The following is a 15,585-nucleotide window of genomic DNA, read 5'->3' as shown; positions in this document are numbered from 1 at the left end:
AACCTCACTTCCCCTCGGCTTTCTCCTTGGATCTCCCTACTCCACGGCCCAACCTTCAGGATAGATGTGCTTCCTAGCAGGGCCCTCAGAGAAAGAGGCAGTGCTATGGCTGCACGCCACCTCCTGCAGAGAGCAGCACAGCTAAGCTGTTTTCCAGAGCCTCTCTGAGCAGCAGTCTTTCTTGTGGGCGGTGAGAAAACACCTGTGCAGAGGCCTGCCAGACAAACGGCCCCAGCCCACTGTCCAGCCCTCCTCCCCAGGTCTCTGCTGGCCAGGAGCTGCCCGCTCATGGGAGATGATGTGGGCAGACCCACTCTGGTCTCATCTCCCAGTGTCCCTAGTGCCACAGGTGCCAACGCCCTATCCTGGGCCTGTGGTGGCCACAATGAGCCAAGGCTGGCTCTTGGTCCTTGGGGCAGGTACCTGACTCCCATCCTCCCCCCATGGGTCCAGTCTTCCCTCCTCTCACACCTTGGCTTGGTCCTGCCTGGCTGGGTCTGCTCAGTGGGTCACCTCCCCGTGCGGGGACAGAGTTTGGCTTACGTGTGGGCACTCCCCCTGGGTGAGCAGCCCCAGAGAGCACCTGGTGTAGAGAAGACACCCACATCCTGCAGCCTGTATCCTTTAGACCTGCGACGCTTAGCTGTTAGAACACGGCGCTGGCCTCTGCTGGGCTGTGGTGCCTGCTGTGGGGTGTGCGTAATTGGACCTCTGCCTTCCTCCATTTCCCAAGTAGCTTTGCAGCTACTTAGGTGCCTTAGACAGAAGGTCCTGCATTGCTTTAAAAAAAGAAAAAATTGTGGTAAAATATACATATAACATAAAAGTTAACCGTTTTAACAAATTTTAGTTATACAGTGCAGTGGCATTAATTACATTTAGATTATTGTGCAGCCATCACCACCGTCCATCTCCAGAATTTTTTTTTTTTTTTTTTTGGCTTCTCACCATGTGGGATCTTAGTTCCCTGACCAGGGATCAAACCCGTATCCCCTGCAGTGGAAGCACGGAGTCCTAACAACTGGACCACCATGGAAGTCCCAACCAGAATGTTTTCATCTTCCCAAATGGAAACTGTACGCATTAAACACTCACACCAGGGCCCCTCCCTCCAGACCCTGGCAACCACCATTTTACTTCCTGTCTCTCTGAATTTTGCCTACGCTATGCACCTCATGTAACTAAAATCATACAGTATTTGTCCTTTTGTGTCTGGCTTATTTCACTTAACATAATATCTTCAAGGTTCATCCATGGTGTAGCATGTGTCAGAATTGCCCTCTTTTTAAAGGCTGCCTGTGTTGCTTTTGAGTCTTGTGTAAACAGTACTGGCTTCCACCCTTTTACATCAATTTACTTTGAAAATACACAAGGGCTTCCCTGGTGGCGCAGTGGTTAAGAATGCAGGTGACACGGGTTCGAGCCCTGGTCTGGGAAGATCCCACATGCCACGGAGCAAAGCCCGCGCGCCTAGAGCCCGTGCCCGCAACAAGAGAAGCCACCACAATGAGAAGCCTGCGCACCGCATGGAAGAGGAGCCCCTGCTCTCTGCAACTAGAGGAAGCCCGCGCCCAGCAACAAAAACCCAACGCAGCCAAAATTAAATAAATAATTTATAAAAAAGAAAGAAAATACTCAGATCTTGAGAGGCCAGGACCATCTGCATCCTCTGCTCCTCTTACCGCCGGTGGGGCACACAAACCCAGTGGGCCCCCAGGTAGCGCTCACTTCACAGCCTTCTTCTAACTTAATGAGAAATCCTTCTGCAATTGGCCAAGTCAACATTTTATTTAAAAACATACAAACACGTACACAATGGTAACAAAAGGAAAGGAACCGAGATCTCCTATTTGGGGACAGGCTGACCTCATGGTGCTCCCATAAGCCTCACTTTAAGAAAGAGGGTACCTTCAAGACCAGATTTCCAAGCGAGATAAATTAGGAGGTGGCTGTGTTTTCACAAGAGGATTTAAGGCAGCGCCCCTCCCCGAGGGCTGGGGAGAGGGGCATCAGTCCCTGAGGCGGTTCTAAAGCAGGAGGGAGAGATCATATTTCCCTGGAGGCTGCTTTTCTTTCCCGGACGGGGAGGAATATTCTCTGAGGAAGTGAAGAAGGCTGGCGTGAGAGGCTGGACCCGCTCAGGAGCCGGAGGAAGGGCCCCTCCCGCACCCACCGGCCCGGGGACCCAGACCCCGGTCTCTCCTGCGGCCGCCGGCTCAAGCCCCTCCATCCGCGTGGGTCACACGTCCTGCAGCGCCTCCTACAGGGCTGGCGGGCTGTTAGGGTATCAGACGGCGGCATCTGGGAAAGGAAGCGGAAGAGTTGGCAGAGCTCGGCACGCAGGGCTGCCCAACGGCTGCGCATGCGCTGCCTCCCCGTCCGCACCACCGCCCGTGGGAATGATGATTCCCCTCCCAGCTCCTCCCCACCCCAGCCAGGCCTCTTCCTCAGAGGTACTGTAACTTCTTCAGCTGTTTCTTTTGGCTCTTCCTCCGTAATTTTACCTAGTATATGTATACTTACATTTATAGATTACTTTTAGACATTACCTATGAACTTTTTCGCATTTTTTTACCATTCATTTTTTCTTAAAACAGTTTCACAGACATATAATTCATATACCATACAGTTCACCCATTTAAAGTGTGCAATTCCGCCGCTTGCACTATATTCACAGAACTGTGCAGCTACCCCAATTTTAGAGCATTCTCATCGCCTCCAAAAGCAGCACCACAGGCATGCGCAGTCACCCCTGTATCCCTCCCCCCAGCCCTAAGCAACCACTACCCTACTCTGTGTCTCTGTGGATTTGTCTATTTTGGACATTTTTCCTAAATGGAATCCTACAATATGTGGTCCTTGGTGACTGGCTCCTTTCACCTAGCCTTCTGTTAGCTTTTTGCCACTGGGACCATTAAGACTGAAGTGCTGCTGTGGCAACCTCTCTGCTGGGCAAGGTAAGGTGCTTCGATATTTTTAATGTATTTTTAAAAAACAAAGAAAAAGAAGAAAGAAAGGAAGTGCTGGATCAAAGAAAGAAGTAAATTAACCGAAATAGCTGGTTTGACTTTCAGCAATTCTATTTCTAGGAATTTATTCTAAAGATAAAAAATATTAAGTGTGTGTATAGGGATATATTTATAAGGATATTCATTACAGCACTGTTTAGTAGGAAAGAATTTTCTTTTAAAAAATAAAAAAACAAACATAAAGTCCCCAAATAGGAGACAAGTAAACTACGGCACCGACACGCAATGGAGCCAGTGCAACACCGTGGAGCCATGAAGGATGCCAGAGAAGGACACCTAATGATGTGGGGAAAGTGCCTGATAGGGGGCTAGGTAGAAGCAGAAGAGAAGGTTACAAAATAATACATGAACTCTGATCCTTTAATAAATGCACATGTGCAGGGACTTCCCTGGTGGTCCAGTGGTTAAGATTCCGTGCTTCCACTGCAGGGGGCATGGTTTCGCTCCCTGGTCGGGGAACTCAGATCCTGCAAGCTGCACAGGGCAGCCAAACAAACAAAACAAGCACATCTCTCTATATATATACTCAGAGAGGAAATGCAGGAGGGATAGACACCCAGCAGGTGCTGTTTCTGGGTAGTGTGATAATGGTTTTTATTTTTAAAAATTTCTTTTTATTTCGATTTTCTAAATGTACTACATTTTATTTTTGTCATTAGGAAACTCATTTAAAGAAAACGCTAGGCCATCAGAGACGCAGATGTGAGGGTGCCCCTGGGCGCTGTGGAGACAAGACGGAGCAGAGGGTCCTCTGCAGCAGGGTGGTTCCCTACTGCCGAGCTCCAGAGCCTGTGTCCTCCCGTTCCTGAGCAGAGGGAACCTTCTCGGTCATCTGTTTTCAGACCAGAACTCACCTGTTGACTGGGTCACGCACGAGATCTTGTAGGACAGCCACACGCTCGCCAGGCAGAGGAAGGTGGCCAGGAAACCGAAGATCTGCACGGGAGAAAGGGGGCAGGAAGAGCCCAGGCCGAGGGCAGTCACGCGGCAGCCCTTTCTGCTGCTCATCCCTGGGCCTGTTTCCTATACCAGCTGTGGCTGGGAGGGAGCTCAGGGACTCAAGTGACCCGGCCACCCGTCCTCGCTCAGGTGTGGAGGTGACGCCCGGGCCCGCAGCTGGGACACAGTCAGGCCTCCGGTCGCCACCCCTCACCTCTTCTCTAGGCAACTACCTGCCCACGCTCGGGTTTATGTTTACAACCGAGCTGGGGCCAAGCCACCGGACTTTAATTATCCTGGGCTAATAAGACAGAAAAAGGAGGAATAGTACATTTTAACTTGGGTTTTTAACACATTAACATTCAAATGGATTTTCCTGGTGTGGTAGCATCATCTGCACTTCATCCGTAAAGGCTTTCTGTCTGTCTGGCTTTACAGCTGTGTCGGAGCCAGAAGCTGAGGCCCCAATACCTAGTCTTAGGTTTGCATGTATTTAAGTAACGTTAGGCTGAAATAAGTTCAGGCAGTGCTCCTTTCCTTTCTGTGCTCAGCTGTGAGCACCTAGCCCAGAGCAGCCGCCTCGTTTGTGATAAGGAAAGGGCCTCACGGCGGCTCATTAAATGATGGAGCAAGAAGCAGGCAGGGACTCAGGTGTCTTTGCCTGGAACTTGGAAGCCTGTAGCCTCTCCTGACTTGTCAACACTGGCAGCGGCAGCAGCTAACACTGACTGAGCACTTACTTCGTACCACGCAGTGTTCTAAGCCCTTTAAAGGAACCCGCACAGCTCTGCCAGGTGGGCGCGGCTGTTACCTCTCCCCGCTCATTTTTCAGCTCAAGAAACCAGGGACAGGAGGTCAACTCTTCAGCCCAGGAATGTGGAGCCAGCAAGGGCCAGACCAGAGATCTGAGCCCAGAGTCCACCTCTGCTTGCCTGTTGCCCAGGTGCCCTCAGGCCCTCCAAGTGCACGGCTGGGAGCTCCCTGAGGTCCAGAAGGAACGGCCCAGGAGCAGCCAGACCAAGCGCAGGATTATCCAACCTAGCTGCTGGTTTCCACACGTGGCTGCCTGTCACCCCACCCCCGACCCCGTCCATTGCTGTGGCTCCTTTTGTACCAATTGTCTGCACCACATAATCAGCCTATTAGAGCCTGTCCTGGCCTCTCATTGTCTGTTCTGCACAATTAGCACATTATACACCATCCCAGTCTCCAACTGTCCACACTGCATAACTGAACAGTTTATTATAGGGCTACACAATGCTCTTCTGGATGACAGTGCCTTGTGTGCTAATTGTTTCATGTGCCCTGGCCTCCTAAGCTAGATCACCACTTTCTCATTAGCAGGGACCATGTCTTTTCATTTCTTCTGGCCCCTCGCCTGGCCCATGCTTGGTCCTAGGCACAGAGATCGTGTATGACAAATGGGGTTTATTGGGATTCCAGGGCTAACATTGTAATGTGCCACCTCAATCAGGAAACCCAGTGGGAATCTCCCCACATAGTCCTGAAACACAGCGGGCGCCAAGCTCTTCTGTGCCCCCTCTGCCAGCCTGCCTGCAGCTGGGCAGGGGGCAACCATCCCTCTTCTTGGAAACTGCCTGGGGAGGGGGGGAAGGTGCTTAAGGGGCACGAGTGCTCAGGGGTTTGGCCACCCCTCCGTGGTGACCTTCTGCCCCATGCAGACTCCACCCCTCCGTGGAATTCCAGGCACTCACCCACTCTTGGCCCAAAGTCAAGAGAATTTTGGTACCGTGTGGAAGTGAGTGACTATCACACAGAGAGCTTTTCTTAAAACTCATTTGAAAAGTGAGGCAAATCAGTTCTGGCCTACAGACTTCCAAACTGTAAACAATTAGCTAAAACAGAAATCAGATGACAGGAGTCTATAGATCTTTTTAAAATAATGTATATACACATATGTGTATCTGTGTGATAAATATATATAGCTCCCATAGCACTATGTTTTGTCCACTTCCATGCTACTTCTATTCAGGTTAGCAGATGGGTCAATTTTCACCTCTGAAAGGTATAGGAGTGTTATTTCCTGGCCTGAATACTGTTAAAAGTCAGGAATGGCAAAGCTAGGACTCATGGCAGATTATCACTAGCTGATCACAATAATGTTCCCCTGGGCTGGAAAGAGGCCTCAGAACCTTTCCCTGAACGGGGCTGAGACAGCCATGAGCAAATGACCAGAGTGAACATGAGAATTAAAACCTACTTGCACCCTGATTTAAGTAGTGGCTGTTAAGAGAAAGAGGCCTGGGCCGCTGGGGCCATTTGAGTTTGTAACAGCCCTGCCCATCCACCTTCTGACACCCTGCCCCGTGGGCCCAAGTTTAAGGCTCTTTGGAGACCACTGCTGGTGGATCAAGGTCCGGACTGATTCTGAGAAAGAAAGGCCCAGAGAACAACCCCTTTGCTGCCCTGAGAGGAAGAAAATGAGCATTCGGAACAGGAATTCATTCCTGCCGCTTCCCGGAGAATGTCCTCACCGCTCCAGCCACCAGTCGGCTCTGGCTGTAACTCTTGGAAGCTGCCACGATGGACGCGATTAGGAGGAGCAGGGTACCGATTAAATAGTGCAGGAGTTCCTGGGGGCAAAAACAAAGCAGAGCAGTGGGTAGGGAGCTCCACTCCTGGTTCTCAGAGGAACCTGGGCATCAGGAGAGATGCATGGAGGGGAGGGAGTGACACTTCCTCTTCTCCCTGTAACACCCCAGCAGGAGCAGCAAAGCTCACAGGCAACGAGAAAGGAAGGCCAGCCAGGATGAGGCCACACAAGAGAGAAAAGACGCCAGGCAGGCAGGAAGAGAGGCGACAAAGAGAAAGGATGCTTCTCGGGTGAGGAGAGATGTCCCCCTGGGACCACTCCACTCCTGAGGTCAATCTGTCCATGGTACCTTGACCTCCGGCCAAAGCTACTAACAAGCAAATGAGCTGCTTGCAACTCCAAGGATGGAGAGTTTAAATGAAGCTCCAGCTCTGAGAAGCAAAGCCCCTTAAAAAGATGTATGCCTTCGCTTCTGCTTCAGAGAAAGTTCTGGGCTAGCAATGTGCTGGTTTTGGTGGCTGCCTGGAGGGTCTCCCCATTCTGTGAACAAAAGTCCTCCCAGTTCTGTCCTCATTTTGTCTTCTCTCTTCTCTTCTGTTGGAAGTGTGCCCTCAGGCCAGACTGCTGAGGGGTCTGCAGGAAGGGCTGACTCCGCCTTTGCTTCCCTTGGGTCCACAGGGGCATCCATTTCCGCCCCATTCACTCTCCGTGATAAAATGGGGTCTTTGCAGGCCCTGGATGAGGCGGGGCGCCTCTGTCATTCGACAACAAGGGAATGGTTCGCCTCATCCTTTCCCCTCCCCACAAACGCCAGATCAGAGGAGAACTGGGGCTTAGGGCCATTGACAGTGGGGTGTGCTCCAGAGAGGAATTTATAGCTGTCAAGGCCTATATTAAAAATGAAGAAAGGTTTCAAATTAATAACCTAACCTTTACCATAAGACACTGGAAAAAGGAAAGCAAACTAAACCTAAAGCAAGAAGAAAGAAGGAAATAAAGATTGGAGCAGAAATGAATGATACAGAGAATGGAAGAAAAACAGAGGAAATCAATGAAATCAATAGCTGGTTCGTTGAAAAGATCAACAAAATAGAGAAACCTCCTTTAGCTAGACTGATCAAGAAAAAAGAAAGAAAACATTCAAATGACCAGAATCAGAAATGAAAGACAGATGGGAATTCCCTGGTGGTCCAGTGGTTAGGACTCGGTGCTTTCACTGCTGGGGCCTGGGTTCAATCCCTGGTCTCGAAACTAAGATCCCACAAGCCAAGAGGTGCGGCCAAAAATAAATAAATAAATAAAAGTGGGGACATCACTACTGGTGTTACAGAGTTAAAAAGGATTTTAAAAGAATACTATGATCAATCATATGCCAATAAGTTAGATAACTTAGATGAGATATTCCTAGAAAGACATGCTACTGAAAATGACTCAAGTAGGAATAATCTGAATAAAATTTATAATAAGTAGAATCTGAATCAACAATAAAAACACTACCCACAAGAAAAGCTCAGGACCAGGTGGCTTCACTGCAGAATTCTACCAAACATTTAGAGAAGAATCAATTCCAACTCTTCCCAAACTCTTCTAAAGAACACAAGAGGAGGGAACACTTCCCAGATCATTCCATGAGGCCAGTATTACCCTGATAACAAAACCAAAGACATCACAAGAAAACTAAAGGCCAATAATATATCTTATGAATACAAACGCAAAAATCCTAGCAAACCAAATCCAGCTACACATAAACTGAATCATACACCACAGCCAATCAGAATTTATCCCAGGAATGCAAAGTTAGTTCCACATGTGAAAATCAATGTAATATGCCATATTAATAGAATCCTGGGGGGAAAACCTACATGACTATCTCAACAGACAAAGAAAAAGCATTTGACAGATTCTATCACCCTTTCATGATGGAAACACTCAACAAAGTAGGACTAGAAGGTAACATCTTCTATTTGATAAACCTCCTACAAAACCCCCACCTAACATCATATTTAATGATAAAAGATGAGTGCTTTCCTCCTAAAATCAGCAACAAGATAATGATATCTGCTCTTGCCACTTTAATGCAACATTCAACTAATTTCTTGCAATGAGCCAAGAAAACGAAGCAAAAAGCATCTAGATTGGAAAGGAATGTAAAACTGTCTCTATTCACAGATGGTATGCTCTTATAGATAGAAAATCCTAAGGAATCCACTAACAATCTATTAGATCTAATAAATGATTTCAACAGGATTGAGGGTACAAGATCAATATACAGAAATCAATTGTATTTCTATCCACTTGTGATGAACACTCCAAAAATGAAATTAATAATTACATTTGAAATAGTATCAAAAAGGATAAGATACTTAGGAACACACTAAACAAAAATAGTATAAAACTCATACTCTGAAAACTACAAAACATTGTTGAAAGAAATTTTAAAAGATCTAAATAAATGGGAAAACCTCCCATGTTCATGGATCATGACTTAATATTGTTAAAATGGTAATACTCTCCAAACTTATCTAGATTCAATGCAATTCATATTAGAATCCCAGCTGACTTCTTTGTAGAAACTGAAAAGCTGATTCTAAAGTTCATATGAAATGGCAAAAATCCAAAACAATCCTGAAAAAAAAGGACAAATGGGAAGACTCACACTTCCTAATTTCAAAACTTACTGCAAATCCATAGTGACCAAGGTAGTATAGTAAGATCAGTGCAACAGAGTTGAGAGTCCAGAAATAAATCCATGCATTTATGGCCAACTAATTTTCAACAAGCTGCCAAGACCACTCAATGGGAGAAAGAATAGCCTTCCCAACAGATAACTGGGACAACAGGATATTCACATGCAAAAGAATGAACCTGAATCCTTGCTTCATACTATATGCAAAAATTAACTCAAAATGGATCAAACACCTAAATGTAAGAGCTAAAAGTATGAAAGGCTTAAAAGAAAACACAGAGGTGAATCTTCATGATCTTGAATTGGCAATGGCTTTTTAATATTATATCAAAACCATAATCAAGAGAAAAATATAAATTAGATTTCATCAAAATAAAAACCTTGTCCTTTAACAGATACTATCAAGAAAGTAAAAGAAAAAGAAAAAATTATGGGAGAAAATATCTGATAAAGGACATTTAACTAGAATATACAAAGAACTCTTACAACTCAAAAAAACAACCTAATCAAAAAATTGGCAAAGGATGTGAAAAGACATTTCTCTAAAGAAAATATACAAATGGCCAAAAAGCACATGAAAAGATGACTAACATCGTTAGTCATTAGAGAAATGCAAATCAAAACCACAAGCTGTAACTTCACACTCACTAGAATTAATAAAATCTCGAAGTTGGAAATTAACAAGTGTTGACAAGGATGTGGAAAAATTAGAACCTTTATATACCACTGCTAGGAATGTAAAGTGGTACGTCCACTTTGGAAAACAGTCTGGCAGTTCCTCAAACAATTAAACATAGTTACCATGTGACCCAGCAGTTCCACTCTTAGGTATATCCCCAAGCAAAATGAAAATATGTCCACACACAAAGTTTGTACACAAAATGTTCATAGCAGCATGATTCATAATTGCCAAAAGGTAGAAATTCATAATTGCCACATGTCCATCAATGATGAATGAATAAACAAAATGTGGTATATCCTTCCCATGGAATATTAGCTATAAAAAGAAATGAAGTACTGATATATGCTACAACATAGATAAACCATGAAAACACTCTACTAAATGAAAGAAGCTAGTCACAGAAGACCAAATATATGAGTCCATTTATATGAAATGTCCAGAATAGGAAAAGTTACAGAGGCAGGAAGCCAATTAGTAGTTGCTCAGGGCTGGAGGTGAATGAGGGATAGGAGGTAACAGCTAAAGGGTACAGGGTTTCTTTTTGAGGTGATGAAAACATTCTAAAAATGACTGAGGTAATGGTTACACAAGTCTGGGAACACACTAAAATCCATTGAATTGTACACTTCAATGGGTAATTGTATGACATGTGAATTATATATCAATAAAGCTGTTTTTAAAAAGAATATAGTGGGAAGAAAAAACCCTAGCAACTTCTGACATGTTTCCTCAGACTCTGCCAGTCGACTTTAGCTGACAAATCTTATCAATACTCACACAGTGTAAATACCCATCACCCCTGTCAGCTTCTTCCTTCCATGTTCCTCCTCCGAGTCACACACACACACAGCCCATTTTCTGTCACTTGAGAAAACAAGCACTGAGGTGAGAGGCACAGCCTTCTTGTAGCTGGAAGGTGAGTTTTAGAAACCAGTGGTGAGTTTTAGAAACCAGTGGGACATGAGGCATAGACGTCCACCTAACAGTGGGAAATTCAGAGCTGAAGCAGCCAAGGATGGTGCAGGAAGGCGGGGTAGGCAGACAGGAAGGACTCCGTCAGGTCTCAGTGCCCAGCCAGCATCCTGACTTGTGCAGGCCGAGAGCAGGCCCGGCCACTCCCTTACCGACAGGGGCCAGCTGATACAGGTGAGCACGCGGTACAGGCGGAAGAGGTGGACCAGGTAAAAGGCGAGAATCATGATCAAGTTGCAAATGGTGACCACTTCAAAGTAGCTGTAGGCACTGTAGCTGGTCCACAGAGAGCTCCTCACGCAGATGAAGGCGATCAGCAGCGAGATCTGGGACGTGAACACAGAGACATCAGAGAAATGCCCACCCAAGATGGGCACCCAGGGAACGAACAACAAAACAACAGAAACACAAACAACCGCAGGGAACTGAGGAGCTGCCACAATCCAGGTTACCCCATCACAAATTGGCTGGAACAGTGCAATTTCCCACAGTACAAGCTTTTGAAACACAAGCCATTGTGAATGCTGAGGACGGCAGGGAGTGGGCTGTTCTCTCTGTTCTCTGAGGTCCATGTGCCAGCAGGATGCATCCTCAGGGAGAGGGCAGGAATTCTGGAAATACCCAGGCAGGACCACCTCCCTTATTTGCTGGACCTCCATGGAGTCAGCGTGATATTGAACCCCAGGTTTCCATGTTAGGTTGAACTGAAGGAAGTTGCCAATATTTGACTGTTTTTGACCCACCAAAACGTTAGTTCATACGTATAACCTACCAGCTGGCAGACAGTAAGTTACTGTCAACGAAAAATCAAATAACCAGCAAGCTAAGAAGAAAGAAAAGAGAATTTTATTTGAGCCACCCTGAGGACTATAACCTGGGAAACAGATTATCAGAAGCTCTGAGAACTGCTCCATTGATCAGGAGTTAGAAATGCAGTTTTATATATACATATATATTTTTTATAAATTTATTTATTTTTGGCTGCGTTGGGTCTTTGTTGCTGCCCACGGGCTTTCTCTAGTTGCGGCGAGTGGGGGCTACTCTTCGTTGCAGTGCGTGGGCTTCGCACTGCAGTGGCTTCTCTTGTTGCCGAGCACGGGCTCTAGGTGCACAGGCTCAGTAGTTGTGGCTCACGGGCTCTAGAGTGCAGGCTCAGTAGTTGTGGCGCACGGGCTTAGTTACTCCATAGCATGTGGGATCTTACCGGACCAGGGCTCGAACCCGTGTCCCCTGCAATGGCAGGCGGATTCTTAACCACTGTGCTACCAGGAAAGTCCCGCAGTTTCATACATTTTTGAGACAAAGAAATTATGTATCATATTGACAGGTTAGCATTGTGTACACAGTTCCTCAAGTGTTTTTTTTTTTTCAGTTATGCATGTAGAGACAAACTTTTTAGTCAATGCAACCCCTTATAGGAGATGAAAAAGAAATATATTAATCATAGAATTACAATGCTGGCATGTGAAGAAAGGGGCAAGCTTTTTCTCAAACGTTGATCTCATCCTCCTGCTTTGAGGAGGTCTGGTTAATGTGTAATGCAGATGCACACTGCCTATGGGGTAAGGCCTACTACAAAGGGGGCATGTCATTTGTTGTTGCTGTTTTTGTTTTTTTCTGTTTGTTTGTCCTGCCATAGAAAATTTACGATTTTCCTCATCGTTACCACTTACTGATGCTTGATGTACATGATCTCCTTGAGACTCCCCACAACTCTACCAGGTCAACAAGATCATCCCCATGCTCATAAGGGGAAACGGAGGCACACAAGCCCCCATACTTAGCTTAAGGCTACGTCCACTGTAGGCTGCGGAGGCACGATTTGAACCTTAGTCTGTCTGATTCCAGGGACCCTGTTCCTCCATGTCAGATGCAGCTTTGCCTTCCAAAAACTGTGAGCCCTCACCACAAATGACCTGAGGAAGGCGGATGTGCCATCAGATGTGTGGGAATCCTGACTACAAGGTGGTACTTGCTCCCCCCCGGGCCTGTGGTGAGAGCTTGCTAAGTATATTGTTACATGAATGAATGAGTGTGCAGAATCAATAAACTAATGACCTAGTAATGAATGAACAGATCAGGTCAATTATTAGCAACATAAGAATACCATGGAAGGGCAGACTGGAAGAGAGGAGAGAAGATTCTGAGTTTCTGGGAAGGCCACTCACAGAGAACAAAGTCTTGTTCACCCCACACAGGGGATAAACCAATAACACACAGGTGTTAAACGTATGTAAAGTCTCAGGGTCTATTTTAAAAGCACAACTAATTTAGGACAAAGCTGAAATATTTCACACTGCCTCTTTCCTACAGAACAGTGATTCTCCAAGGGTGTGTGTGTGTGATTTCGTGTCCTATGGGACGTTTGGCAATGTCTGGAGACGTTCCTGGTTGTCACAGTTGCAGGGGGGGTGTTACCCACCCTCCACAATGCACAGGGCAGGCCCCGTAATACAGAACTATCTGGCCTCAAGTGTAGCCTTCAAACTACTGCCCTACTGTGGAGAAACCCCGCTGTAGAAAATGTGAGTCTACAATGAGAATTAGATCACGAAATGGATCTAACGCTGGTTAAAGTGGTTAATGCTAAAAACTCTATTTTCCAAAGCCCCTCATTGCTAGCATTCTACCAAGGTCCTCGGGTACAGGGACGCCAGCTAGCAAAGAACACTCAGCTTGAGCCTAAAGTGGGCATGAAGAGTGTTCTGCTTAACAGATCAAAGCAGAAGAGTGTGGCCCTGACACACAGGGACCCTCAACATTTGCGTATTTCCCTTTGCTAATGAGCAGCAAGAGGATTTTCATTTTTTCAGTTCCTCTCCAGCCAGCCGGCCACAGTGACATAATGATTCACACCTAGAGGTTGTTTTAAAGCCTCAAAGGGAGGCTTTGCTTCACTCAGGAGTGTGCATGATGGTCAGAGCTCTGCTGCCCTATAAGCCCCCATTTCCAGGCCTCGTCTCTCTGGGGAGTCTGGGGGGGTCTCCCCAGCCTTGCACTGACCCTCTCACACACACTGGGGCATTTTAATTCAAGGCCTGCCTTAAAATGCAAATAACCCAGGATTATGCAGTGGATTTCTAGGTGGAGAAGCTGTTTTGCACCTAATTTAATTCAAAGATTAGAATAATTTTTATAAGTCTTCATCTGTGACAAAGTCTGCAGACACGTGGGTGGGAGTTTCCCCAACCAAGGAAAGGGGCCCGGGCAGGTCTTCCCCTCTGAGCCCAGGGGCTGAGCGCCGTGCAGCAGGAAGTACATTATTGCTCTACCCCAAACTGTCTCAGACCTCTCTGGGAAACCTGACTATGAAATAAGACTTCCTGAATTCTGACCCCTGGGTCTCAGGCCGCCTACCACGTGCTCTTCTCCAGCAGAGCCCAATTTTGGACAATCTCGTTTAGACAGCAGATGGTGTGTACTTGTGCACACTACCGAAAGTGTCCTTTTTGCCGAAGGAGTCATTTATTACTACTTTAGCTAGCCAGCATCTTAGCTAGTGCACTTAAGAAAAAGAGAGACTTGATTGACTCTAAAGTTTTCAAGAACTCCTCCAGGGCCAGTGGGTAACCTCTGCAAGTGCCCTGAATCCTCTAGATCAATACTCAGGGGGCAGCCAGGAAGGTGAAGCAGAAGAAAGGACAATGGAGAGAAAAGGCCTGGGATGTGGGCGACCGCCCCGCCCCCCGCAACCAGCCCTCTCAGGACCTCTTCTTCCCCCACCCTTTTTAAAAAATTGAAGTAGAGTTGATTTACAATGTTGTGTTAGTTTCAGGTGTACAGCAAAATGATTCAGTTATGTGTGTGTGTGTGTGTGTGTGTATATGTGTGTGTATATATATATATATATCAGTTATACATATATGTTCTTTTTCAGATTCTTTTTCTATTATTCAATATTACAAGACATTGAATATAGTTCCCTGTGCTGTACAGTAGGACCCTGTTGTTTACCTATTAGGACCTTTTCTTGTTCTCAGTGAGAAAAGCCTGAATTCAGAGAAGCTGAAGTGAAGAAGGCTGGGAGGCTTTTGGAAGACACATACGGTTCTGTTTATTCATTTATTTTTTTAAAAAAATTTATTTATTATTAGTTTTTGGTTGTGCTGGGTCTTTGTTGCGGCACTCGGGATCCTCGTTGCGGCATGTGGGATCTTTTAGTTGCGGCATGCAGATTTCTTAGTTGCAGCACGCATGCGGGATCGAACCCGAGCCCCCTGCATTTGGGAGCACAGAGTCTTACCCACTGGACCACCGAGGAAGTCCTGGTTCTGTTTGGAGTAACGTCAATGTGATACCACCTAAAGGACTCACTTGTTTCTCTGGGTGCTTCCTAGCTCCTCTCATAAAGGTCTGTTCTTTTATTTTTTATTATTATTATCTTTTTTGGCCTCACTGCGCGGCATGTAGGATCTTAGTGGCCCGACCAGGGATCAAACCCATGCCCCCTGCAGTGGAAGTGCGGAGTCTTAACCACTGGACCATCAGGGAAGTCCCAGGTCTGTTCTTTTATAACGAACTGTCATGAAAAGTTGAAAATAAGGTATCTAACATAAATGTCCAGGGGTTTAAAAGTCATGTTCCAAGAACCCTTAACTCAAAGCCGGGTCTCACAGACCCACCGCGGCATGTTTACAGCCACTGGCTTTCCCTCAGATTAGAAACCACCTCGTCCCCCTCAAACCGTGTCCTTTCTGACTCCATGCTATCAGAATTCTTATCA

At 46.2% G+C, this 15,585-nt stretch overlaps 1 protein-coding gene across 2 annotated transcripts in view; it reads right to left on the bottom strand.

Annotated features, from left to right (window-relative positions):
- Window positions 1–1,768: 1,768 nt before the first annotated feature.
- Window positions 1,769–15,585, bottom strand: part of CMTM7 (CKLF like MARVEL transmembrane domain containing 7) — a 42,153-nt gene continuing 28,336 nt past the window's right edge. Inside the window, exons 2-5 of one of the 2 annotated variants that reach the window (XM_082411875.1) lie at window positions 11,015–11,188; window positions 6,464–6,562; window positions 3,884–3,965; window positions 1,769–2,301 (exon numbers count right to left, since the gene is read on the bottom strand). In XM_082411875.1, coding sequence (XP_082268001.1) covers window positions 2,288–2,301; window positions 3,884–3,965; window positions 6,464–6,562; window positions 11,015–11,188 — 369 coding nt within the window. In that variant the 3' untranslated portion in view covers window positions 1,769–2,287. The remainder of the gene's footprint in view (window positions 2,302–3,883; window positions 3,966–6,463; window positions 6,563–11,014; window positions 11,189–15,585) is intronic. The other variant, XM_082411874.1, reaches the window with a different exon arrangement.

The sequence above is a fragment of the Balaenoptera physalus genome, assembly GCF_965194825.1.
Source record: "Balaenoptera physalus genome assembly, chromosome: 11".
Lineage (NCBI taxonomy): Eukaryota > Metazoa > Chordata > Mammalia > Artiodactyla > Balaenopteridae > Balaenoptera > Balaenoptera physalus.
This window is presented reverse-complemented; position numbering and strand designations above follow the sequence as displayed.